The sequence below is a fragment of the Chiloscyllium plagiosum genome, chromosome 22 (assembly GCF_004010195.1).
Source record: "Chiloscyllium plagiosum isolate BGI_BamShark_2017 chromosome 22, ASM401019v2, whole genome shotgun sequence".
Lineage (NCBI taxonomy): Eukaryota > Metazoa > Chordata > Chondrichthyes > Orectolobiformes > Hemiscylliidae > Chiloscyllium > Chiloscyllium plagiosum.
The window spans coordinates 33,882,997-33,909,341 of NC_057731.1; the positions used below are offsets into that span (position 1 = coordinate 33,882,997).

Sequence of the window (26,345 nt, forward strand, 5' to 3'; positions counted from 1 at the left end):
AAGGCTTTTGGTATGCTTTACTTTATTGGTCAGAGCATTGAATATAGGAGTAGGGAGGTCATGTTGAAGCTGTACAAGACATTGGTTGGGCCATTTTTCGAATATTGTGTGCAATTCTGGTCTTCCATCTATCTGAAGGATGTTTTGAAACTTGACAGGGCTCAGAAAAGATTTACAAGGATGTTATCAGGATTGGAGGATTTGAGTTACAGGGAGAGGCTGAACAGGCTGGGGCTGCTTTCCCTGGAACAACGGAGGCTGAGGGGTGACCTTAAAAAGGTGTATAAAATCATAAGGGGCATGGATAGGGTAAATAGTTATGGTAAATAGGGTAAATCCATCTTTTCCCTGGGGGGGGGGGAGTCCAGAACCAGAGGGGTAGGTTTACGGTGAGAGGGGAAAAATCTAAAGGAGACCTAAGGGTCAATCTTTTCATGCAGAGAATGGTAGTGTGTGGAATGAGCTGCCAGAGGAAGTGGTAGAGACTGGTACCAATGCAACATTTAAAATGCATCTGGATGGCTATATGATTAGGAAGGGTTTAAAGGGATATGGGCCAAGTACTGGCAAATGGGACTACATTGGGTTAGGATATCTGGTCGGCATAGACAAAATAGACCAAAGGTTCTGTTTCGTGCTTTATATCTCTACGACACTATGACTCTATATATGTGAGTACCCAGCCAGGTAGAGGGAGACAACATATCCCTTAAATGAGAATTAGATGTAATAAAAATAAAATGCATGTTAATCAATCACATTAAAGTGCCTGAAGCTGTAACAAATCTTTGGCTTTGAATGTGTAAGAACGTGTATGTGAACCTGAGGGCTTGGAACTGTGTTCAACATGAAATCAGCATCCCTTTATTTTCCATCCAGCTCATAAGCAACCAAATGTAATCAGTACAAAGCAATATGCTGCATTTCAATCTTTGCTGTTTAAAAGTTGTGCCACAATTACAGGTAAACATAGATATGAACATGAACTGATGAATCTGTCAAATCTTTGATGATCCAATTGCTTTCCCTAGCTGGATTTTGTTTATTATTTTTGCATTCATGGATTACCTTTCCCATTCAAATGCAGAATCCCCTGGAAGAAACCAAACCAAAGCAGGCATGGAGAGAAAATTGACATTGGACATAGAAAACTGGTTAAAGGAAAAGTTTAGAGAGGGTTTCAAGAGTATGCTGACTGATTTTTATTACTATGACCAAGACAACTCCGGAAAGGTAACTTGGTGTTCCTAGGACCTACATTGACATTAAATGTTGATGAAACTGCACAGATTGCTCAAAGTTCCATTCTAGTCTCAAGTGATTTTTAACTTCTGTTTGTGTTTCTCTGTACCAGTCAAGACGAATTATGTGCGTCAGTATGGGGAAGGAGGAGCTTAAAATGCCTCAATATTGCAGTGTGCAAAACAAATTAGCTTTTGTCCTATTCAGTTTTTTGGGGAATGTGCCAGTAGGTTAGATGGCCAATTTTCAAGTGACATTTGGAACGTACTGTAGGCTTAACAGAGTAACTTCATAGAGTTATATAGTGGAGACAATTAAGGGACACTGTCTTCGTAATAGTGTTTGGTAAACATTTCATATTTGCTTGAAAGCATAAAAGCATGTATGGCACTCATTGTTGGATGATTTATATGAGATATGCTTTTTATGAAAACGGTACACTTTTTCTGCTATTTAAAGAAAATCCAATTTTGAAAAGGGAATATTTATTTTGCCAAATTAAGGGATTGAGTGACACAATGGAAACTGGGCAGGAATCCAGCTGAGACTAAAAGGATACAGTTCTAACAGTAAATAATTCCACGGAGCCTTGACTCTGTTCCCAGTATAATTAATCCACAATGTAAATACTCTTCCAGATATTAAACACTAATTTACTGATTCAGCTTTGACAGGCCACAATGTCAATGAGTCTGGTGAGTGGAGAGGTGCTGATGATATAATGGTGCTGTTAGTCTTCTTTGCAGGAATTTGAGGTAAGGGTGCATGTCAGCACACTGGAGAGAAACATCTGTTAACTGAATGACCCATTATCCAGTCTATTGTAGAAAGATGGAGGTTGTCAATAGCATTGTTCTCAGTAACATTAGAAAAGCAGAGTATAAAGCTTTTTTTTTAAAATGAGCTACATCAAAACAATGGCCCCTTTAGAATTAAGTACCAGAATAAAAGTTATGTCTAAAAGCTAAGGGGTCTTTTAACTTAACCCTTCAAATGGAAAATGAGTAGGACATGGTCAGGTGCCCATTTTACACTCTACCTGATTTGACTTTTCACTATAGTCAGCTGGTAACAGTTTAACATACACAGCCAATAACAAATAAAATGAGAAATAGGGCAGGATGAAGCAATATTAACACAACGATAAATAATTTATTACAGGATAAATGTTGATAACTGGTTTTAGGTATTAATATGTTATCAGTCACCTTGTTAAGCGCTTTCATTAAAATTTACTTTGTGCTAGAGTGTCAATGCATAAATTGGGGAAACCACTTCTAGGAATTTTCTTTTCACATGAAGGTATCCAGAGACAACTTCCTATGTGTCTTGAAAAAATACAATCTTCGGCTGCAGGATGTCCAACTAAATACTTTCCTTGTGCGTTGTGGACTTCAAGAAGATGCAGCAACTATAAACTACATGGAGTTCCTTCACAATTTTCAAGATAGAAGTGGAAACGGAATACCTCACCGAATTATAACTGATGAAAATCACAGGTGACAATGTAGTCAGGCAATAGGTATTTTCATTTGGAATTGTTTCTTTGTTTCATGCCTGCAATAGAAAACTGGTCCTACAGAATATGTCTTGACTGCAGAAATAATGCAGTGTACATATGCTGTGAAATAATTTCAAGATGAATTCTGTTTATAGTGTTTATAATCATTCTTCATTGTCCAATGCAGATTTAACAAACTCAGAAGCTTTGGTTCTCAATCCTCAGTCACTGCTTTGGAGGCAAAGCTAATGGAACTGTTACACAATGAATTCCTTTCCCTTTTAGGAAGTTTTCAGTAAGTGATATAATTAATTTTATGCATTTGATGACCATCGCAAACTTATAACAAAGAAAAAAAACATGTGCCTAGAACAGCAATTGATAACTTTCAGAGTACAATTAATGTTTTTACACAGATATTCTGTGTGGCTGGTACCCCTTAAGTGAGACTTTACTGCCCCACAAGGTGCTGAGCAAAATGTGCCGGCCAAAGGTATGGGAGGAGGGTGCACACCAGGACATCTCTATGCAGTGCTGTCCCTCGGGATGTCACCAATAGTGGAGATAGCAGCTTCTCAACTCCTGGAGATTGGAGGTTGACAAACAATTTAACTAATTAAAGATCCAGCCAGGGGCCATTAATAGCAGACTGACTCCTTGCTACATGGACAGTCCATGTTCTGCATAGAGCTGGCCTGCCTGCAGTCTCTTGTGCGATAGTGGTTTGGGGGTGGAGGGAACGCCATCAGATGCAAAGACAACAATGTCTCAACAAGAGAACCCACTGGGGCCAAGGATAACTTTAGTGGAATGCTTTCCTCAATAAAAGCTGAGACCTGCCTGTTTGAATAATGAAGTATTTTCCTCTTCTGTGAGGGAACTGTAAAATGGACGCATGCTCTCATTTTCCTTGCAGCCTTTCCAAGGGGCACTTCTCTCAATGGCAGTACAGAGCAGTTGGCCCTCTGCATTGGAGGGGGTTGGTATAAAATTTCAACCAACAAATGGAACCCCTAACAACACATCTTGCCATCAATAATGAACTGAAATGTCAGCCTAGATTCTGGTTCAACAACAGAGGGATCATGAGGTGCTTTTCCATAGATCCCCAAATGTAGCTGGGCAGGTTAAAGGGTGGTTAAGAAGGGGTGTGTCATACTTGCCTTTATCAATTGTGGCATAGATTATAAGAGTAGGGAGGTTATGTTTGAGTTGTACGATCTTTATTTAGACAACAGCTGGAGTACAGTGAGCAGTTCTGGTCACCACATTATAGGAAGGTTGTGACTGCACTGGAGAGGATTGGCATGGAACATTTCAGCTGTGGAGAGAAGCTAGATAAGCTTGAGTTGTTTTCTTTAGAGCAGGAAAGATTGAGTGGGGACCTGATAGAAGTGTATAAGATTATAAAGGGCATGGACATGGGAAACAGAAAGCAGCTATTCCCCTTAGTTGCAGGGTTAATAACAAGGGGGGGGGGGCATAATTTTAACATGAAAAGCAGGAGGTTTAGTGGGGATTTGAGGAATTTTATTTTCACTGAGTGGACACTGGGGTTCTGTAATGCACTGCCAGGATAGTTGAGACGAGAAGCCTCAGAACTTTTAAAAAGTACTTAAAGTGCCATAACATTCAAGGCTATGGGCCTGGTGCAGGAAGTGGAACTAGTGGAAGTAGTTATATATTTCTGGTGTTACAGACTTGATGGGCTGACAAGCTTCTTTTGTACTGTATGATTCTAAGAACCTACAATTGTAGAGTGCATTTAGCTCAGCAAACTGATCCAAAGCACTTAACCATAACAGTAGCAATAAACACTTTTTTTGACATTCTTGGCATTAAGTCATAGAAGGAGAAATAAGAAATTCTGACCAAGAGCTTGATTAAAGAGGTAGACTTGGAGGTACATTCTGATGGAGGGCAGTGGTAAAAATATGGAGAGAATGGAAGATGGGAGACCCTGCCAGGAGAAAATTGGATTTGTCCAGTCTGGAGACACCAAAGGTGTGAATGGAGGTTGTTATTAGCAGAGGAGTTGATGGAAGATGAGTGGCGAAGTAGGGTGACATCACAAAACCGCACAATGTCACATACTTTTCAAGTGCTTACACATCAAACTGATACAACCTCTTGTTTTACAGTAAAATTGACAAGCAGAAACGAGATGTAATCAGCCAACAAGCCTTCTGGACAATTTTAAAAAACAGGTATATTTTTAAAACTTTTCTTATGGATGATTTACGGTTTTTATAAGATTATAGACAGTACAGTAAAGTATTTGCAATATTAGGTTGCTAAGAACATAAACAATAATTTTGTTTACAGCAAACTTTGTGCAAAGTGATCTGCGCATGCAATGTGCCTGCCCAGTGTCATTATTAACGGGGATGGGGCAATCAGGTGGGTGACTAACTCAGTCTCTGAGCAGATTGCTCATTTAAATATTTTAACAAAGTTTATGCCTCAGACTTTATTCTCTGTTCCAGCTTTAATTTCCAGTTGCCTGAGGAGCGAATGCAGAGGGCACAGAGGGACTTTTGGAAATAGATCATGGGCATGAAGGACTTTGAGAGGACATTGGAATCTTGGAGGCATGGGGTTGTTTGAACACAGGCCTGAGTGAACTACACTCAAACAACCTCTTAATATTGTTATCTGCAGCCAGGAAATTATCATCAGTTTCTGCCATTAGATTTAGCAAAACCTGACAAGAACCCACATCTCCAGGTTTTGTATTTGCAGATCTGTGACACCCTGTAAATATCCTGATCATTCATAGAGTCATAGAGATAAACAGTACAAAAACTGACCTTTTGGTCCAACTCGTCCATGCCAACCAGATATCCCATCCTAATCTAGTCCCACCTGCCAGCACCCGGCCCTCATCCCTCCAAACCCTTCCTATTCAAAGACCCATCCAGATACCTTTTAAATGTTGCAATTGTACCAGCCTCCACCACTTCCCCAAGCAGGTCATTCCACATATGCACCACCCTCTGCGTGAAAAATGTTGCCCCTTAGGTCCCTTTCATATCTTTTCCCTCTCACCCTAATCCTATGCCCTCTAGTTCTGGACTCCCTCACCCCATGGAAAAGACTTTGCCTATTTATCCTATCCATGCCACTCATGATTTTATAAACCTCCATGAGGTCACCCCTCAGCTTTCGACGCTTCAGGGAAAACAGCCCCAGCTTGTTCAGCCTCTCCCTAGAGCTCCAATTGTCCAACCCTGTCAACATCCTTGTAAGTCTTTTCTGAATCCTTTCAAGTTTCACAACATCCTTCCGATAGGAAGGAGACCAGAATTGCATGCAACATTCCAAAAGTGGCCTATCCAAAGTCCTGTATAGCCACAACATGACCTCCCATGATCTCCCACTCAATGCTCGGACCAATAAAGGAAAACATTCCAGATGCCTTCTTCACTATCCTATCTACCTGCAACTCTACTTTCAAGGAGCTACAAACCTGCACTCCAAGGTTCAGCAACGCTCCCTAGGACCTTACCATTAAGTGTATAAGTCCTGCTCTGATTTGCTTTCCCAAAATACAGCACCTTGCATTTATCTAAATTAAACTCCATCTGCCACTCCTCAGCCCATTGGCCCATCTGATCAAGGTCCTATTGTAATGTGAGGTAACCTTCTTCACTGTCCACTACACTTTGGTGTCATCTGCAAACTTACTAACTATACCTCCTGTGAATTATCTCAAAGCAATTTATAATGTTCTTAAACCTGTGGTATAAAATATTATCGTTAATTGAGGGGTGACCTTATAGAGGTTTATAAAATCATGAGAGGCATGGATAGAGTGACAAGATCTTTTTCCTGGGGTGGGGGAGTCCAGAACCAGAGGCTATGGGTTTAAGGTGAGGGGGAAAGATTTGAAAGGGCGTTAAGGGACAGCTTTTTCACACACAGGGTGGTGCATGTATGGAATAAGTTGCCAGTGGAAGTGGTGGAGCCTGGTACAATTACAACATTTAAAAGGCATCTGGATAGGTATATGAATAGGCAGGATTTAGAGGGATATGGACCAAATGCTGGCAAATGGGACTAGATTTATCTAGGACATCTGATTGTCATGGACGAGTTGAACTGAAGGGTCTGTTTCTGTACTGTACGTAACCATGACTCTATAACTCTTTCATTGTAGTCTCACGCAGAGTCCACAGAAAAAGCAATGTAGATACAAATGGATCACTGAAGAACTTTTGCCAATACATTTTTTTTTGAGAAGGAAAGACAGATGTTATTGTATTGGTACAACTAGCTAACCTATAGACACCTGAGAGTGTACTGCTTAAAAAGTTAAATCTAATGTGTGTTGCAACCTTTTTACACAGGAGTTTGAGCCATTAATGAGATACATTGTTACACTAGTTTGCAAGAAAGAAAAGAACAATAAAGAAGCTTTAGTATATGTGAATAATAATCATTGTTGTGTTAAATATACTACAGGATATTTCAAAATTACACACCCTCAACTTAATAGGTTGTTATTTTCCTAAGATCCTATTTGATTTTAAGGACACTTTGATTTAAAATCTTGTAAGCACAATTTCTAGTACCAACAATTAGCTTCAATTTAACATAGGCTCTTATTGTAATCACTAATATCATTTTGCTGCTTGAAATTTGACTTAGAATAATTTTGAAGTTCAAGTGCGACAGGTGAACTCCACTACTTTCCTTCCTTTGATCGAGTCAGAGTATTAGGTGGCTATGGTGATGGTGTGATCAGGCTGAATAATATGTGCAGAATCTTAGGGAAAAGGAAAAGCTCCTGATATCTTAACACACAAAAATCTCCTTCTTGAATTATCTGCCTGAAGTCAGGTGCAATCTCATTCTCTGATAGGGTAAGGTGGCAAGTGCCAAATCCATTCTACTTGTCATAGGGATTGAAACCTGGTCTGATGGCACCAGTTTGATCCACACTGGCCATTTAGACAACTGAGCCCAAGTAGTTTGAGTTGCTGTAGCAAAATTCAATTTAATATGCATTTTGTGGTCAGCAACTACAAACACTGATGATAGTGGTTTCAATTTTCTTTCCATCACATGGCTGACTAGGAATTCACCACACATTCACCACATGCCTTTGGCGTATGTTGGAATGATTTACAAGTTGATATTCAACCTAAACAAAAAAAAATCAAAAGAACTGCAGATACTCGGAATCAGAAGCAAAAACCGACATTGCTTGAAAAATTCAGCAGGTCTGGCATCATCTGTACAGAGAAACCAGAGTCAACATTTCAGGTCCAGTGACCCTTCTTCAGAACTAATATTCAACTTATTTGACTCTGTTATGAACACACCTTTGGCCATCATGTCCTAAACTTTCTGGCCAAAAGTCAGGAATGTTACTCCATTGCGCAGAAAAATGAATGCTTTAGATAATGTGTGTTTTTTGAATTCTAATATGGTACATAACAACACCCAATCCTAACAGCGATCATGTTATTTACTGGATAAAATGATCTACATTACGTTGGAGCAAATAAAAATCTTTTACATGTCAACCAAACATTTCTGAAATACTGGGAAATAGACACACCATGCATGTAAACCTCTATTGTTTGCAGTATTCTGTGGAATGTAAACTTTTCTGAAGAGCATGGAATTAAACCTTTTATCAGTTTGCTGGGTTATTATTATATTCTGTATTTTTTTGTTTATTCTCCAAGATTTGGCATTGACATGTCAGATGAAGAAATAAGTTATCTGAAGAACCGGATACCACTGGATGCCCAAGGCAATGTGAAATATCTTGAGTTCATGTCCATATTTGACAGCTGGTAAGCAGTTCTTTATTGTAGGTTGCTGTATGTCAGATTCTTTCCAATTTGAGTCCAAAGGTATATGATGAAACAGACTTGAGTTGATATAAGCAAGCACCATTAGATAGTGTAGTTCCTAATAGCCATTTATCAATTCACCAATAAAGACCTGCTTAACTCTGAATAGACAAAGTTAACTGGCATTCATAAATGTGCTTTTTTGGCTTCACATATGTGAATATTCATAAAACAGGTGTTTTTATTACCAATGTAGACACTCACTATCTCTGTAGGAGATAGGTAGTATGCATTCTGAAAGATTGCAATACTCAATAATGATATAGAAATACATGTTTTGTTCACTACAGCTGTTTTAATGTATGAAAAACTGATATAATCACTTGGGTGTTTTGGTCAGTGACCATGGAATGTTAAGTCTTTCTTCCTTCTCTTCATTTCCTCCTTCACTTCCTCCCATCCCTTCCTTTCACTTTCCTTCAATTTTCTTCCCTTTCCTTCCATCTCTCCCTAAGTGCTAAAGGAACAAAGATGCTAAATAAGACTTATCATGCCAACAAAAGTTCACTTGTCCCTGCATACATCAGCCCAAATAGTTGCTGGCATACAGCAATGTCATGCCCCTCCATGGATTTCAAATTCATACGTAATACAGCTTGTTGGATATTAGGTAAATTATATTATTGTAATGAATTGTGTACATTATCAATGATGTCTGCTGATGAAGGGACACACTTGGAATGAGAATCTAGTCTGCAAGGTTTGTAGAGGATGTTTTCTCCGACTAACTTACGTATGTAATGAGAATAATTGATGAAGATTTTGCTCACCAGTATGAGGAAAAACTCTCCTCTCTTTCTATGACTTCCATATGTACATGTTGGCAGCAGTATTGGACCTCTTGATCAGTAAAACCTCACAGGCATCCTAATTGATGATGGTAACATTTGAAGCTGTCAACAGAAGAAGGTATGTCCTCAGGGAAAGCCCTAAGCACAAGCATTCACATGCTGCTGTCTAGCTTAATCGACATCATGAATAAATAGTCTGAAGAATTGAACAGTCAGATGGTCAGTATGTAGCAGAAGATTTGCAGCAGGAAAGTGTCGAAAAACCTCCCAGTTCAGTTCATAGGAGATGACAAACAAAAAAATTGGCTTACCAGCTACTACATGGAGATTGGATATAAACTAGTTAATCCATACTTGCTCAACTGCAGAACATAACTATGCCTATAGCGATAATTAAGCCCCTAGCCCACTCTGAACCATTGAATCAAAGGTTGGCTCTGATGAAGATGCCAGCATCTCACACCTCAGTGCTTCCTTCCAAAACTGATAAAGCCATTTGATGTGCTTTTATATATTGCTGACATAATTCTTGTCCAACTTGGAATAGAGGAAGAAGTGGTAAAATATGTTAGCTGTTCAGGTTGTTAACCACAAGCTAGCTTGGTCATTTAGAAACTGAAAACAATGCCCCCATTGCTCCATTCTCATGGTGAAATCGGAGCCATCCACATTGGCAGGAAAACTACCCAGCCACTAATGCACAGTTCCACACTTGTAGCAAAAGAAGCCATTTCAGATTTTTATGTAGGAGCAGCAGATGAGTCCATGTAGCAGGACAATTTAACAAAAACAAATCATAACACTTAGTGTCCAAGACATAGATGCTAATGAAAGCAATGGTGTATTTTTACTGTTTTAAGTTATAGGACCTCAAGATGACTGTCAACACTCTAATGAGTTTGTTAATTGTGAGAAGGGTCATATTAAATTGGTTACTGAGGCTGGTGCATTGTTCCTTTCTGATACTGTATATCGGCTCAGACCTCACCTTCAACTGTGAGGCATAGGATGTATTTCAATGGAAGTTAAGAAGCTGCTGCAAGCTATACTTTGCTTAATGGTCTCTCAGAGGAAGCCAATTATTTTATGCTTGCTCAGTTTCCTACACTCCACAGTGCAGGTGTACATTGTCATTACCTTCAGGTCTTCATGGTGGGTGCACCTGTGGTGTCCTCTGTGGTGTCAGTTTATACACTTAGTCAGCTCAAGACTCTGTCTTTGAATAAAAGCCTTATTCTTCCCTGAAGACAGGCTGATGACAGAGTCAGATTTCCTCCCCCAAGGTGAGCTGAGGACAGAGAGATGGAGGCGGGGGCTTCGCTGGGTTGAGAGAAATATTTGTGGTTATATGTAAAAAGAAATGTTGATGGTTAAACAATTATGATGATTTAATGGAACAGAGCAAAAGACTTGGGAGGGAGAATGGGTAAGTCCTATTAAACTAATGCAGAGTACACAGCATCAGTTATGTCTGCTGATGTTTCAAGTTTAGATCAAGACTATATGGTTTGAAGTATGCTCTCTCCTACCTTCTTTGTAAATAGTTGATAAAGGAAGTCATTCAGCAATTTACATCTCTCAATAACCTCAGGATAACTTCACTACACCTCTGACAGCAGCTTCCAGATTCCCATGTTCAACTGCACCTCTGTGGACATCAGTAGATGTTTCCCAATTTAATTACTGTTATGCTTACCACATAACTAGAGAGACTTTCTTCCCAAGAAATCTACAAAACCTACAAAAACTTGAAAATTTTACATCAGATTGTCGCAGTCACAGATCACAACTTTGAATCACATTTGGACGTGTTGAAGAACTGCTTGCAACATGTTTTTTTTAAAAAGGGGAGATACAGCACCAGATGACTGTGGATATAAACCCAATGGAGAGGCATTGAAGAATGTCTGAAAGTGTCAAAGCAACTTCAAAGGGAGAAATGCATTGCAAAGTGAACTGTAATTTCCTGTGAGTATCTCAGACTAGGAATATGACGGGAGAAAAGACAGCAGTCTAGGCAATAGACATATTTCTATTTTCCTCTTTCAAGATTACACAGGTACAGAGGTTAAGAATGGGTTTCAGTCCTGTTGGAAAAGTAGTCATGTGTACTTGTTTGGTTTAAGTGCTAGTGTGCTGTGAAAGTCACAGTCAAAGAGCCATCCACTAGTCACTACTGCAATACAGGTCTTGGGCTGTCTTGCTTGGAGTGCTTAAGGCTAGTTAGTGAGTCAGTTCAAAGATAAATGAGCCAAAAAATTTCAACTAACCTGTAAAATCAAGAATCTTGAAATTGACTGCTTGATTATCCACCGTCTACTCAACGCAAATAACTCGGAAACTGATCCGTAGGCCTATTAACTTCTTTCTTTTTCTGTACTGGCTTCTTGTTTCTGATTTGTGTGTGTGTTGCATTATTATTTCTTATTGTGTTTGGTTATTAATAAACTCATTTTTTCATTAACTCAACCATGGTTAAATTGGTACCTTTTAAACGTAAATTACGTTGGTAAGAAAGTATTAACAAGGGAGGGGATCCTTTTTAAATTAATCTTGTTGCGACCAATTGAAGGGGCAGGTGAATAAAGACACCAGCAGCTTAACGATTTAGAGTGGTTGGTCTGGAACTGCAACAAACTGGGGAATCTCATTTGGGGGCAGGTTGTAAGAAGACATAACCTTTGTCGATATTGGGTCTTGGGGTGATGTTGAGCTGTCAGCCACTGGCAGGAAACATTGAAATTGGCATCCTTATGTACAATTTGTACAAATAATCATACTGCAAATGAGCTTAACATTAATACAGAAATTCCAGGCCTTTAAATGCATTTTACATATTGATGTAGTTACAGAATAATTTAAAAATGTATACAAATACCAAGTAGACAAAAAGCTGGATTATGACATATTTAATAGCCAATATCATTCAAAATATCTTAGATGTGATACATAGATGTACAATTAGGCACAATTGAGGGACAATTTATAACATTCTGCTTGATAATCACAAATAACCTTCCTTAGATGAAGTCTGACATACTCATTCCTTTTAAGGTCATCATGGGAGAGAATGTTTTCTCAGTAATTTGTTGGTTTCAAGTTTCTCACAAGACAGAATAGTTTTATTCACAGCTGTGCAGATGAGGAACCCTGCCACCATTTGGCTGAAAAAATAAATTGCATCTTGTAAATATGCGAACATATAACAAAGTAGGCCAGTCTCTACTTCAATGAACTACACTATTCATTAAGATGAAGGCTGATTTGTTTATGTTCCGAATTCCTTAATCTGATCTATTTCTTAGAACTGTTGACTCTCTTATCTATCAAACATCTATCTACCTCCGGTATCAATATTAATATCCCATTTCTCCCATCTTCTGATGCAGTGTTCCAAAGTTCACAACACTCAGAGAGAAAATATTTCTCCTCATCGCTTTCCTAAAAGGACAACTGTAATTTTCAAGCAGGGTCCTTTGGTTCTGGACTCACTCCCAAGAGTCTAGATTAGAGTGGTGCTGGAAAAGCACAGCAGGTCAGGCAGCCTCCGAGGAGCAGGAAAATCGACTTTTCAGGCAAAAGCCCTTTGCCCGAAATGTCAATATTCCTGCTCCTTGGATGCTGCCTGACCTGCTGTGCTTTCCCAGCAACACTCTAATCTAGACTCTGATTTCCAGCATCTGCAGTCCTCCTTTTTGTCTCACTCCCAAGAGTAAATATCCTTTCCATGTCCACTTTGTTAAGACCATTCAGGATCTTATAAACTTGAATCAAATCATCCCTCACTCGTTTCAACTCTAGGGAAAACAAGTCCAGCTTGTCCAATGTTTTATCATAAAATGTAACTTATTGATTCCAAATACCAAACCAGTAAATCTTCTCAGAACTCCTCCAATGCATTAACATCCTTCCCTAAGTAAGGAGACCAAACTGCACACAATATTTGAGATGTGGTTTCATCAATACTCTGTATAACTGAAGCATAGCATTGTTACTTTTTTGTCCAATTCTTCTCGTAATAAAGAATACCATTCAATTAGCATTCTAGCTCATTTGGCCCGTCTGCATACCAAATTCTTGAGACCCGTGCACTTGAACACCTAGATCTTTCCACACCATGGCCTTTTGCAGTCGTTCACCATTTAAATAATACTCTGCTTCTATATTCTTCCTGCTAAAGTGACCAACATTACATTTTACCTCATTATATTTCATATTTCATATTTTTGTCCACTCACTTAACTTATGTACATCAGTCTTCACCCTTATTTTGTCATCTTCACAATATACTTTCCGATCTTTCTTTGTGTCACTTGCAAACTTAGCTACCATGCCTTCAATCCCCTCATTAAAATTATTTAATTTTAAATTGTATAAATTATAAAAAGCTGAGTACCCACCACAGATCCCTGGAGGATCCCTGCACATATCCCGCCGATCTGAAAAAGACCAACTTACGCATCCTTTCTGCTTTTTGCCAACAACCAATCTTCTATGCATGCTAGTATGCTACCAAGTATTCATAAGCTCCTTCTTTGCCTTTTTGTGGAGTCTTGTCAAATACTTTCTCGAAATCCAAGTACAATGCATCAACATATTCCCCTTTATCCATTGTGCATGTTACTCCTTCAAAGAATGCCAACAAATTGGTTAAACATAATTTCCTTTCTATAAAATCATGATGACTCCTCCTGGTTACCTTAAATTTTCCCTAGTGCCCAGTTATAACCTCCCTAGAGATGATTCTAACAGCTTACCCATGACAGACATCAAACTAATTGGCCTACAATTTTCTATTTTCTTCCTCCCTCTCTTCTTGAATTGATGGGGTATGTTTGCTAAATTCTAGGCTAATGGACTCTTTCTGGAATTTTCTCCCGAGGTCCTAAGTTCTAGAGTGCTTAGGTGTCTCTGATCTTTATGTCTCTTTCTTCCATAAAGCTGTCTTTAAAACATATCTCCTTTACCAAACATTTGTCCATCTACCCATGATACCTATAACATCCTTATGTGGTTTGGTGTATAAGTATGGTTACTAATTCTCCCAATGATGTAGGTTATACATAATATAATTTCATACTTCAAATATAATACATAATGGAGGTATAGTTTAATATATTATCCTCCACTGAGGATTACATAGGAGTCATTTCTTATCAAGGTTCATTATATAGTCATCCTTCTCATTTTCGTACTAAGGTGAAGGGGTAAAAGTGGAATTGTATTCCATGCAATCATCACTATTTTGTTGGTAGTGATAAAATTATGTACAATCGTATGAGAACCACCATTCCCAATGCTGAAGGCTCACTGAAGGCTTTACCACTCACTGAAGGTTTCACCACTCCTGAGTTACTGGGTCCTTCCTCGTGAATTTTATTGTTTATAATTTGAAAAAATTAAAAAGGTATTGTTAAAGAATATAATCTCCACTAATAGTCCAATTGGTTGAGGCACTAATATAATTGCAAGATCTAAAAAATTCAGATTCAATATCTAATCTCTATTGAGTTATCCAACTTTGTTCTGATTAATGCAACAATTACTATATGCAGTCTCAGTTAATATGCTTTAGGAGTGTAATGTTCAAACTGTTTACAACTCCTGACTGCTACTTGGCAACCTTTGATGAGAGTGCATTAGTGTGACCGCAAGGTACTGAGGCTGTCTACTTTCTGATGACATTAACTTCAGACTTTGTAAAGGGCAACTGACACTGGTCAGACAACTTCACTGCAGGGAGTTGCTGATCTGAGGAAAGGAGAAAAGTTGAAACTGAGTCGATGGCAAACAGCAATATTTGTTATTCTTAAGTTACATAAATTATTGTGTAACTATGAATGATTGCAACCTATATTTAAAATGGAAACCAAATTAAGTAGTACATGTCTTTGTTTTCATTGCACAACAGTAAAGGTGCAAAGAGTCTGTTATGTGACAAGTCTATGATGACAAACTTGAGCAAAGAAAATTCAACAGACAAAGAGTATGGCTCAGGAAGAACTACAGATCAGGTAAAGATTAATAGCTATTATTTTCTATTTGAAATGTTTGTATTTGACATGCTTTGCCAGTTTTTCATTATCATCTTCAGACAGAATGGATTCAAAGCTCACTTGACATGTTCATTATAACCGGTGGACCTTCTGGTATGGCCTGTATCCAAGTTATTTTATTAATTAGATAAGATCTGCAAGCTTATTAATAGGTGTAAAATTGTAATGAGTATGCTCACGATTTCCTAGTACGCGCTCCTATTGAAAACTATTATTGAAGCATGGATTCAAAAATGGAATATGGTTGAGAGTCACTGAAGAGAATTGACAAGGCACATTTACTTTGATAATTTACTTTTACTGTTATTTTGATGAATCTTGACGTTGCATTGGTTATAGATTCCCTTATTTCGGATGCAAATCCTAAGACTAGGTGATGCTTTTCCAATTAAATGCCAAACTCAATGTTTAGGATTGAAGATAAATTATTAGTTATTGAGAAGTGCAGGTTGTCAATTGTATCATTAGAGGCTAAGTATATACATGTACTTAATGTTCCTACCTCTGAGCGCAAAGACTTGGATTCAATCCCAACTCCTCAGAGGTGTGTCATATAACTTCTGAATGCATTTATTTAAAATATCTTGACAGCATCAATTGAAAGGTTACTTAAGTACACTTCAAAGGATGTTGAGTGACAGAGCTTGTGAGTCGAGATAAGAGTTAGACAGTTGTAATGATTTATATTGTGAAGAAATCGATATCAATTAAAATCTGCTCTGGTTTCACTCTTCACTCATTGGCTACAAGGAGTGGAACTTGCCAGCACTTATGGATAACTTCTTTCATTCTAGATCTCAAATATTATACAGGATCTTGTGAAGAAACAATATCAAATGGTGGAACAAAACTTTAACAAACTTGATAAAATGAACACCAGACGATTTTCTCCTGAGTCAATGTACCAGCTTTTGAAGCAGTTAAGGAAATATGTTTTGCTCTTCCCACTAAAATGTACATATTTGTGATTTAATAATCATGATAACATTTTCTTGGAAGATGCTGATACCTTTTTCTTGTCGTATACAGATTTGATATTCACCCACCAATCACAAGAGATGACGTCCGAAAACTATGGAGCACTTTAATTACCAGTCAGGATAACACTTTGGATTTCTATGAATTTGTTCGACATTTTGGATTCTCACCTAAATCAGCTTGTTACCCAAATGCCAAAATCCATCCACCAGTTAAAGGTGACAGTGACTTCCTGATTCGATCCAGGAAGTTCAACTGTGACACAGAAATAATTGAGGATAATCTGCAAGCTAAGGTTAAGTAATTATTCAATTAAGAACTTACGTTTATATGCATGGTCAGTGGTAAATCAGCAGATAGCACTTTCATACATCATTTACATTTAAGGTTTATTTAAATTGCACTCAGATTCAGCATAAGAAGTAGGATAAAATAGACACAGCACAACATTGGGTGACTACATCTATTTGGCTGACTACATCTATTTTTTCATGAAGAAGTATTATTTTTTTGCTGAAAATGAGATTTCAGACTTCATTCCTATGATGTAAGTTATTAGTGTTTTCACCTCAAGGTCAGAAACTTGTGAGTTTGAATATCTATGATCAAAAACTAAAGCTCGCAAAGTTGACAATAATGTAACACTAGTGTGCTGCATTGATGAATTGGCAAAAAGGTGCAAAACTAAACCCCTATTCTTGTTAAAACAATTGTTTTAGTTGCAAATAAGGTATCCTTTGGTACTATTCTAGTTAAAGAAGAGCAAAGAACTTTTCCTGGCATTGTGGCCAACATGACACATTCATTACTGAATATAAATTAATGGTTTGTTTATTCAATTGCTGAAATCGCAATAGTTGAACTTCAATAAAAGTTCATTTTGAAAAATATTTGGGCCTATATGTTGGTCACCATAGTCTTGTCAGGCCAAAGGACTGCTCTCTCATTAGAGAGAGAGATGACTAGTGGTGGTTTAATTTGAGAATCACCTCAGCTAAAGTGAGGGGAAAGGTTGAGAAGGTGAGTCCTTCATGGTAACCTCAATCAGTGTGGGAATTGAACCTACACCGTTGGCATCACTCTGCAATGCAAATCTGCTGTCCAGCCAACTGATTTAAACCTTCCCCTATACATTTATAAATAAAGACATATTTGAATATAAATAGAACATAGAACATAGAATATTGAACATTACAGCGCAATACAGGCCCTTTGGCACTCGATGTTGCGCCAACCTGTGAATTCAATCGGAAGCCCATCTAACCTGTACTATTCCATTCTCTTCCATATGCCTATCCAATGACCATTTAAATGCCCTTAAAGTTGGCGAGTCTACTACTGTTGCAGGCAGTGCATTCTATGCCTCTACTACTGTCTGGGTAAAGAAACTACCTCTGACATCTCTCCGAAATCAATCACCCCTCAATTTAGAGCTATGTCCCCTTGTGCTAGCCATCCCCAGCCAAGTAAAAAGGCTCTCAATATCTAACCTATCTAACCCTCTGATTATCTTATATGTCTCAATTAAGTGACCTCTCAACCTTCTTCTCTCTAACGAAAACAGCCTCAAGTCCCTCAGCCTTTCCTCATAAGACCTTATTTCCATACCAGGCAGCATCCTCATAAATCTCCTCTGAACCCTTTCCAAAGCTCCCACCTCCTTCCTATAATGCGGTGACCAGAACTGTTCGCAATACTCCAAATGTGGCCACACCAGAGTTTTGTACAGTTGCAGCATGACCTCATGGTTCCGAAATTCAATCCCTCTACTAATAAGAGCTAACACATCGTATGTCTTCTTAACAACCCTATCAATCAAGGTGGCAACTTTCAAGGATCTATGTACCTGGACACTGAGATCTCTCTGTTTATCTACACTACCAAAAATCTTATCTTTAGCCCAATACTCTGCATTCCTGTTACTCCTTCCAAAGTGAATCACCTCACATTTTGCTGCATTAAACTCCATTTGCCACCTCTCAGCCCAACTCTGCAGATTATCCATGTCCCTCTGTAACCTGAAACATCCTTTGTCACTATCCATAACTCTACCGACCTTAGTGTCATCCCCAAATTTACTAACCCATCCTTCTATGCCCTCATCCAGGTCATTAATAAAAATGACACACAACAGTGGTCCCAAAACAGATCCTTACAGTAGACCACTACTAACTGAACTCCAGGATGAATATTTCCCATCAACCACCACCCTCTGTCTTGTTTCAGCTAGCGAATTTCTGATCCAAACAGCTAAATCACCCTCAATCCCATGCCTCCGTAATTTGTGCAATAGCCTATCATGGGGAACCTTATCAAACGCTTTACTGAAATCCATATACACCACATCAACCGCTTTACCCTCATCCACCCGTTTGGTCACCTTCTCAAGGAACTCAATTAGGTTTGTGAGGCATGGTCTACTCTTCACAAAAGTATGTTGACTATCCCTAATCAGTTATTCATTTCTAGATGATTATAAATCCTATCTCTTATAACCCTTTCCAACACTTTTCCCACAACCGAAGTAAGGCTCACAGTTCTATAATTTCCAGGGTTGTCTCTACTCCCCTTCTTGAACAAGAAAATAACATTTGCACCATTCCTGTAGACAATGCCGCCATAAAGATCAAAGCCAAAGACTCAGCGATCTCCTTCTTGGCTTCCCAGACAATCCTAGAATAAATTCCATCCGGCTCAGGGGACTTATCTATTTTTACACTTTCCAGAATTGCTAACACCTCTTCCTTGTGAACCTCAATCCCACATTTAGTCTGGTAGCCTGTTTGTCAGTATTCTCCTCGACCATGTTGTCTTTTTTTAGTTGGATTACTGATGAAAAGTATTCATTTAGTGGTTCCCCTATCTCCTATGACTCCACGCACAATTTCCCACTACAATGCTTGATTGGCCCAAATCTTACTCTAGTAATTCTTTTATTCCTGATATACCTATAGAAAGCCTTAGCGTTTTCCTTGATCCTATCTGCCAATGACTTCTCATGTCCCCTCCCGGCTCTTCCTAGCTCTCTCTTTATGTCTTTTGTGGCTAACTTGTAACTCTCAAACGCCAGAACCATCACATCTCATCCTAACATTATTCTTCTTCTTCCTCTTGACAAGAGATTCAACTTCCTTAGTAAACCACTGCTCCCTCACTTGACAACTTCCTCCCTGCCTGACCGGTACATATTTATCAGGGACCTGCAGTAGCTGGTCCTTTAATAAGCTGTACATTTCAATTGTGCCCATTTCCTGCAGTTTCCTTCACCATCCTATGCATCCTAAATCTTGTTTAATCGCATCGTAATTGCCTTTCCCCCAGCTATAACTCTTGCACTGCAGTACATACCTATCCCTTTCCATTAGTAAAGTAAACATAACTGAATTGTTGTCACAATCATCAAAGTGCTCACCTACGTCCAAATCTAAGACCTGGCTGGCTTCATTACCCAGTACCAAATCCAATGTGGCCTTGCCCCTAGTTGGCCTGTCAACACACTGTGTCAAGAAACCCTCCTGCACACATTGGACAAAACTGACCCATCTAAAGGACTTGAATTATAGTGTTCTCTGTCAATATTTGGAAAGTTAAAGTCCCCATAACAACTACCCTGTTACTCTTGCTCCTATCGAGGGTCATCTTTGCTATCATTTCCTCTACATCTCTGGAATGTTTTGGAGGCCTATAGAAAACTCCAACAGGATAATCTCTCCTTTCCTTTCTCTAAAGTCAGCCCATACTACCTCAGTGGATGAGTTCTCAAATGTCTTTTCTGCAACTGTAATACTGTCCTTGACTAACAATGCCACACCACGCCCACTTTTACTATTTTCTCTGTTCTTACTGAAACATCTAAATCCTGGAATCTGCAACAACCATTCCTGTCCCTGCTCTACCCATATCTTTTAAATGGCCACAACATCAAAATCCAGGTACATACCCATGCTGCAGGTTCTCTCACCTTATTCCGGATGCTCCTGGCGTTGAAGTAGACACACTTCAAACCAACTTCTTGCTTGCTGGTGCCTTTTTTTGACCTTGAAACCTTAGTTGTGACCTCACTACTCTCAACGTCCTATATACTCAAACTACAATTTTGATTCCCATCCCCTGCTGAATTAGTTAAACCCACCTGAAGATCATGAGCAAATTTCCCCTCCAAGATATTGGTACCCTTCTGGTTAACATGGCCAAATATGGGACAATCTATAAATTATGCCTAAAATTTGTCTTTCATTTGTTCTTTTGATATCAACTATATCTATAGTAATCATTGCACACACGAGATCTTAAAAGCATTCTTTATATTTAACAGGAGCTGATTTCATCGTTTTATCATATTCCCTCCCTGTAGCTGCCTCCAGTAAGACAATGACGTGGATTTCAGGATTTCCCACTCATCGGAAATAGATCCGTAACACCCCCCAAAAATGTGGGTTATTACATTGCCCAGTTCCCACGGTTACCTCAAACATTAATTCCCTTTATCACTAGAGGCACATGATGCTTCCATTAAGCAGCATCATAAAACTCCTCTGTACTTTTTCCATAAAATTTCCTACCGGAATGTAATTGTAGCCTCTTGCAGTTTGCCTAGTGAGTGACAAATGAATATAGGCACAGGAAGAGTTCCTGGTAGAAGACATTGTGGGCTTCAATAAAGCTAATGCGCAAGAATGTCAGTCTGTTTCTTAAGCACTTCAAATTGACTAGCTGTTTAAGTATTCTTAAGTTGAATTCACAAAGATGCAATGTTTAAATCAAAACTGAATTCCAGTTACAATCCTTATCATTTCAACTAAGATACTCCAAGATTCTCTACAAGTTTAATGAGACACATTAGTTGGCAGACTGCATTGGAAGAGTTTAAACCTATCAGTAATATCATTAAACTCATTTGATTATATGTATGAAGGTAAAGTAAGAAGAAACCAAGGAATAATTTCTTTACTAAAAACAATACTGCTGTTGTCGAATCCAATATCCCTTAATATTTTATAAATTATTCTGGTACATATGTATATACCTCAAGCCAGTTCGTTATCTTATTCCTGATTTCCATTTTTATTGATTACTATGGTGTTTCCTTATCATAGGTTAAGCTCTTGCTAGATGACCTCTGGACAAACTTTCGTGAGTTTGATCAATTTAACACGGGCTTTGTTAGCAAAGAGGAGTTCAAAGATGTTCTTATGGATGTATGCGAGGCACTGAATGATCAGGCCTGTGAGATAATCGCCAACAGGTTTACCCACAAGAAGAACCGGTTAGTTAGTGCCCAGTTGTCTTTTTTGAAATGAGTTCCTCCATGGATTACCCTGCCTGTGTGACACAGAGATGAATAAGGATTAATAAAGGATGTATAATGACTTATTTTGGGATAACCCAGATGCATTAATGTGTTTTTCATGCAACAGTAGGATATGAGTTTACAAGCACAAAGTCACATATAACCACTTTATGACCCAGGATAAAATATCGATTTGGTGGGGTAAAGATTCTAGATATGCATTCTTAATCACACATGAGTCTGATGCTTCAAATGTGCTGACCTGGAGGGGAAATATGATGAAAATGGTCAAACAAAATAGGCATGCCAGCATTACAAAATTTACCTTACTTCCTTTGTCAAAGAAAGATTAAAACAGCAACTACTTCCTATATTTATATAGTACCTTTAATGTATAGAACATCCCAAGGTATATCATAGAAACACTATAAAATAAAATATGACACTGAACCATATGAGAGGTTCGGACAGATGGTCCATAACTAGGTCAAAGGTGTATCTTTAAGTTGTGTCTTAAAGAAGGAAAGTGTAAGGTGGAGAGTTGCAGGGAGAGAATTCTGGAGACAAGGGCCTAGTGGGCGGCACGGTGGCACAGTGGTTAGCACTGTTGCCTCACAGGGCCAGAGACCCGGGTTCATTTCCCGCTTCAGGCAACTGACTGTGTGGAGTTTGCACGTTCTCCCCGTGTCTGCGAGGGTTTCCTCCGGGTGCTCCGGTTTCCTCCCACAGTCCAAAGATGTGCAGGTCAGGTGAATTGGCCACGCTAAATTGCCCGTAGTGTTAGGTAAGGGGTAAATGTAGGGGTATGGGTGGGTTGCGCTTCGGCGGGTCGGTGTGGACTTGTTGGGCCGAAGGGCCTGTTTCCACACTGTAATGTAATCTAATCTAAATGGGAAGTGTCAGCCAATGATGCTGTAATTAAAATCAGGGATGCTAAGTCGGTCAGAATTTGATGAGTCTGGATGTCTTGGAGCTTGTGGGACTGAAGGAGATTACAGAAAAAAACGAGTAAAGCCAGGAATGGATTACAATTTGTGGACAGGAATATTTAAATCAAGATACTGTTGATCAGAACACATTGTAGTCAGTGAGTACAGCGGATTATAGGTTACTAGTTGGTATGACATGAGACACGAACAGCTGAATTTTGGGTGACCTCAAGATAGTAGAGAGTAGAATGTGTGAAACCAGTCAGAAACACAAAGCAACCCCATTGCCCCGTGAATGAATATTTTAATTCCCCCTCCCACTCTGCCAAGGACATGCAGGTCCTGGGCCTCCTCCATCGCCAAATCCTAACCAGCTTACACCTGGAGGAAGAATGCCACATCTTCCGCCTTGGGAGTTTCCAACCACACAGGATTAATGTGGATTTCACCAGTTTCCTTATTTCCTCTCCCCCCACCTTATCCCAGATCCAACCTTCCAACTCAGAACCCCTGTCATGACCTGTCTTACCTCTCCATCTTCCTTCCCATCTATCCATTCCACCCTCCTCTCTGACCTATTACCCCCACCTTCATCTAGCTATCGCACTATCAGCTACCTTTCCCCCAGCCCCACCCCCCTTCCATTTATCTCTCTACCCCCTTGGCTCATAAGTCTCATTCCTGATGAAAGGTTTTTGCCCGAAATGTCGATTCTCCTGCTTCTCCGATGCTGCCTGACCTGCTGTGTTTTTCCAGCACCACACTCTCGACTCTGATTTCCAGCATCTGCAGTCCTCACTTTGTTCTAACACATTGAAACAGTCAAGTCTAACGGTATCAAGGGAAGTCTGGTGGCATAGTGGTAGTGCCCCTACCTTGAGGCTAGAAGGTTCAGGTCCTATGCCAGGACTTATTGGCCACAGAGTGTGCATTCATGAGGTGGCCAAACCAGGGTTGATTATCAGCCTATAAATCCTGCCATATGCTTATTGGCAGGTGGTAGAACAGGAGAATTTCCTGATCAACATTCTGAAGTCCTTCAGAATCTATGGAAACAATGACTAGAGAAAAGGTAAATAGACAGAGGTAAAATATGAGGCATAACTGAAAGTTTCAGCAGCAGATATACTGGAGTGGGGTGAAGTAGGGCAATGTTACTGAGATGGAAATAGATTGCCTCAATGATAGTGTAAATGTGTGGTCAAACGTTCCTGTCAGAGTCAACATAAGGTTGCAACAGATTTATTTAGTCAGATTATAGCCAAGGATGGGTACGTAATTAGTAGCAAGGGGTTTAAGTTTGGAAGAGGGTTTGAAAACAGGGGCTTCTCACTTCTAGATGTTCAAATAGAGGAAATTACTATTCATTCAGTGCTGAATGTCTGATAAGCAGTGTGAGAATACAGTGGTGATGGAGGAATCAAGAGAGATACTGGTGAAGTGATTGTCATTCACGTACATGTGAAAATCAACACTGTTATCAAAGGCAGCATGTGAATAAGAAACAGGGGATCAAGGAGAGATGCTGAGAATAGCAGAAGTAACAGTGTGGGAGTAGGAAGAGAAACCATTGCATCAGGAATAGCCCACACTGCTCATCTTATATAGTTCAGATGGAGCTGGACTTTATGGATATGGGAACTTTCTGCTGATACTCTTCCCCTGAAGGAAGGAAGGTCCTGAATTGACCAACTTTGAATAAGGCCATCCTGTTCTCTAGCTGGCCTTAATCAGTTGACTTTCACCTATCAATCCCAGCAGTGTCACCACCGGCTGCCACCCTTTATCCCCACCCTCTGTCTTCTGCCAATCAGCCAATCCTCTACTCATGCTAGTATCTTAACCCTGACACCATGGGCTGTTATCTTATTTAGCAGTCTGCTGTGCAGCGCTTTGTCAAATGCCTTTTAGAAATCTAAAGAGATCACACCCACTGACTTCCCTTTCATTACCTTGTCAAAGAATTCTAACAGATTTGTCAGGCATAACCTCCCCTTGACGATGCTATGCAGACTCAGTCCTAGTTTGCCATGTATTTTCAAGTACTCCGCAATCTCATCTTTAATAATGGACTCTTAAAATCTCACCAATGACTGAGGTCAGGTCAACTGGTCTATGGTTTCTTGTTTTCTGCCTTCCTTCCTTCTTAAACTGGGCTGTGACATTAGCCATTTTCCAGTCTTCTGGGACCCTCCTTAATTCCAGTGATTCCTGTATGATCAACACAATGCCTCCACAATCTGCTCAGTTATCTCCTTCAGAACTCTGGGGTGTAATCCATCTGGTCTAGGTGATTTATCCGCCTTCAGACAATCAGCTTCTCAGCACCTTCACCTAAACGATATCCACATCAATCACCTCTGCTCCCTGACTGTATTGATGTTCTGATTTGCTGCTGGTGTCTTCCACCTTGAAGACTGATGCTTCTATTCGGTTTCTGTGCCATTTCTTTGTTTTCCATTACTACTTCTCCAGCCTCACTTTCCAGCAATCCAATGCCCACTTTTGCCTCTCTTTTACCTTTTATATATCTATAAAACTCTCTTGCAATCTTCTTTTATAATACCAGCTAGCTCACCCTCATATTCCAACTTCTTCCCCCCTTATTGCTTTTTTAGTTATTTCAGCTGGTTTGTAAAGGCTTCCCACTAATCTTTCCCACATTGTATGCTTTTTCTTTTGTTTTTATGCTGTCCCTGACTTCCCTTGTCAGCCATGGTTGCCTTGTCCTCCCCATTGTATGTTTCTTCTTCCTTGGGATGAATTTTTGCTGAGCCTCCTGAACCACTCCCAGAAATTCCTGCCATTGCTGCTGCACCATCTTCCCTGCTAGCCTCCCATTCCAATCAATTCTGGCCAGTTCCTCTCTCATGTCTTTATAGTTACCTTTACTCAGTTGTGATAGTTACATCTGATCCCAGCTTCTCCCTCTCAACTGCGGGGTGAATCCTAACATATTATCATAACCGTCCCCTAAAGGGTCCTTCACCTTCAGCTCCTTAATCATGTCTGGCTCACTACACATCATCAAATCCAGAATTTATGTTCCTTTGTAGATTCTACCACAAGCTGCTCCAGAAATCCATCTCCATAGATTTTCCCCAAATTCTCTCTCTTGGGATGTACTACCAACCTGATTTTCCCAGTCCACCTGCACATTAAATCCCCCGCCCCCCACCACCACCCCAAAATTATTGTACTAGTGTCTTTCTTGCATGCTTTCTCTATCTCCTAATCTGTTTTCTTCCTGACATCCTGACTATTACTAGCAGGCCTGCACATAACTCCCATCAGGGTCTTTATTCCTTTGCAATTCCTCAACTTTCCCCACACAGATTCTAAATCTTCCAAATCTATATCACTTCATGCCATGGATTTATTTTATTTCTTACTAACAAGACAACCCTTCCCCCTCTGCTCATCCGCCTTTCCTTTCAATAGGATCTATGTGCAGCCATGTCTCCATGATACCTACAACGTTATACCCACCAATTTCAATCAAGCTTATTTACCTTGTTTCGTGTATTGCATGCATTTACGTATAACACTCTCAGTCTCCCCCCTCTTGACTGGTTCTCTGTACCACAGTACTATGATCATAGATATGATTCCCTATCAGCATTCCGTAAAGACCACTCCCTCCGTGACTCCCTCGTCAGATCCACACCCCCCACCAACCCAACCTCCACCC

General features: G+C 39.5%; 1 protein-coding gene across 5 annotated transcripts in view; it reads left to right on the plus strand.

Moving 5' to 3' along the window:
- LOC122561192 (EF-hand calcium-binding domain-containing protein 6-like) overlaps positions 1-26,345 on the plus strand; it is a 64,089-nt gene that overhangs the window by 32,109 nt on the left and 5,635 nt on the right. For 4 of the 5 annotated variants that reach the window (XM_043712727.1, XM_043712725.1, XM_043712726.1 and 1 more), the window contains 9 exons: positions 1,088-1,233; positions 2,545-2,741; positions 2,931-3,038; positions 4,885-4,950; positions 8,440-8,550; positions 15,313-15,415; positions 16,252-16,376; positions 16,487-16,730; positions 21,532-21,701. In XM_043712727.1, coding sequence (XP_043568662.1) covers positions 1,088-1,233; positions 2,545-2,741; positions 2,931-3,038; positions 4,885-4,950; positions 8,440-8,550; positions 15,313-15,415; positions 16,252-16,376; positions 16,487-16,730; positions 21,532-21,701 — 1,270 coding nt within the window. The remainder of the gene's footprint in view (positions 1-1,087; positions 1,234-2,544; positions 2,742-2,930; positions 3,039-4,884; positions 4,951-8,439; positions 8,551-15,312; positions 15,416-16,251; positions 16,377-16,486; positions 16,731-21,531; positions 21,702-26,345) is intronic. The other variant, XM_043712728.1, reaches the window with a different exon arrangement.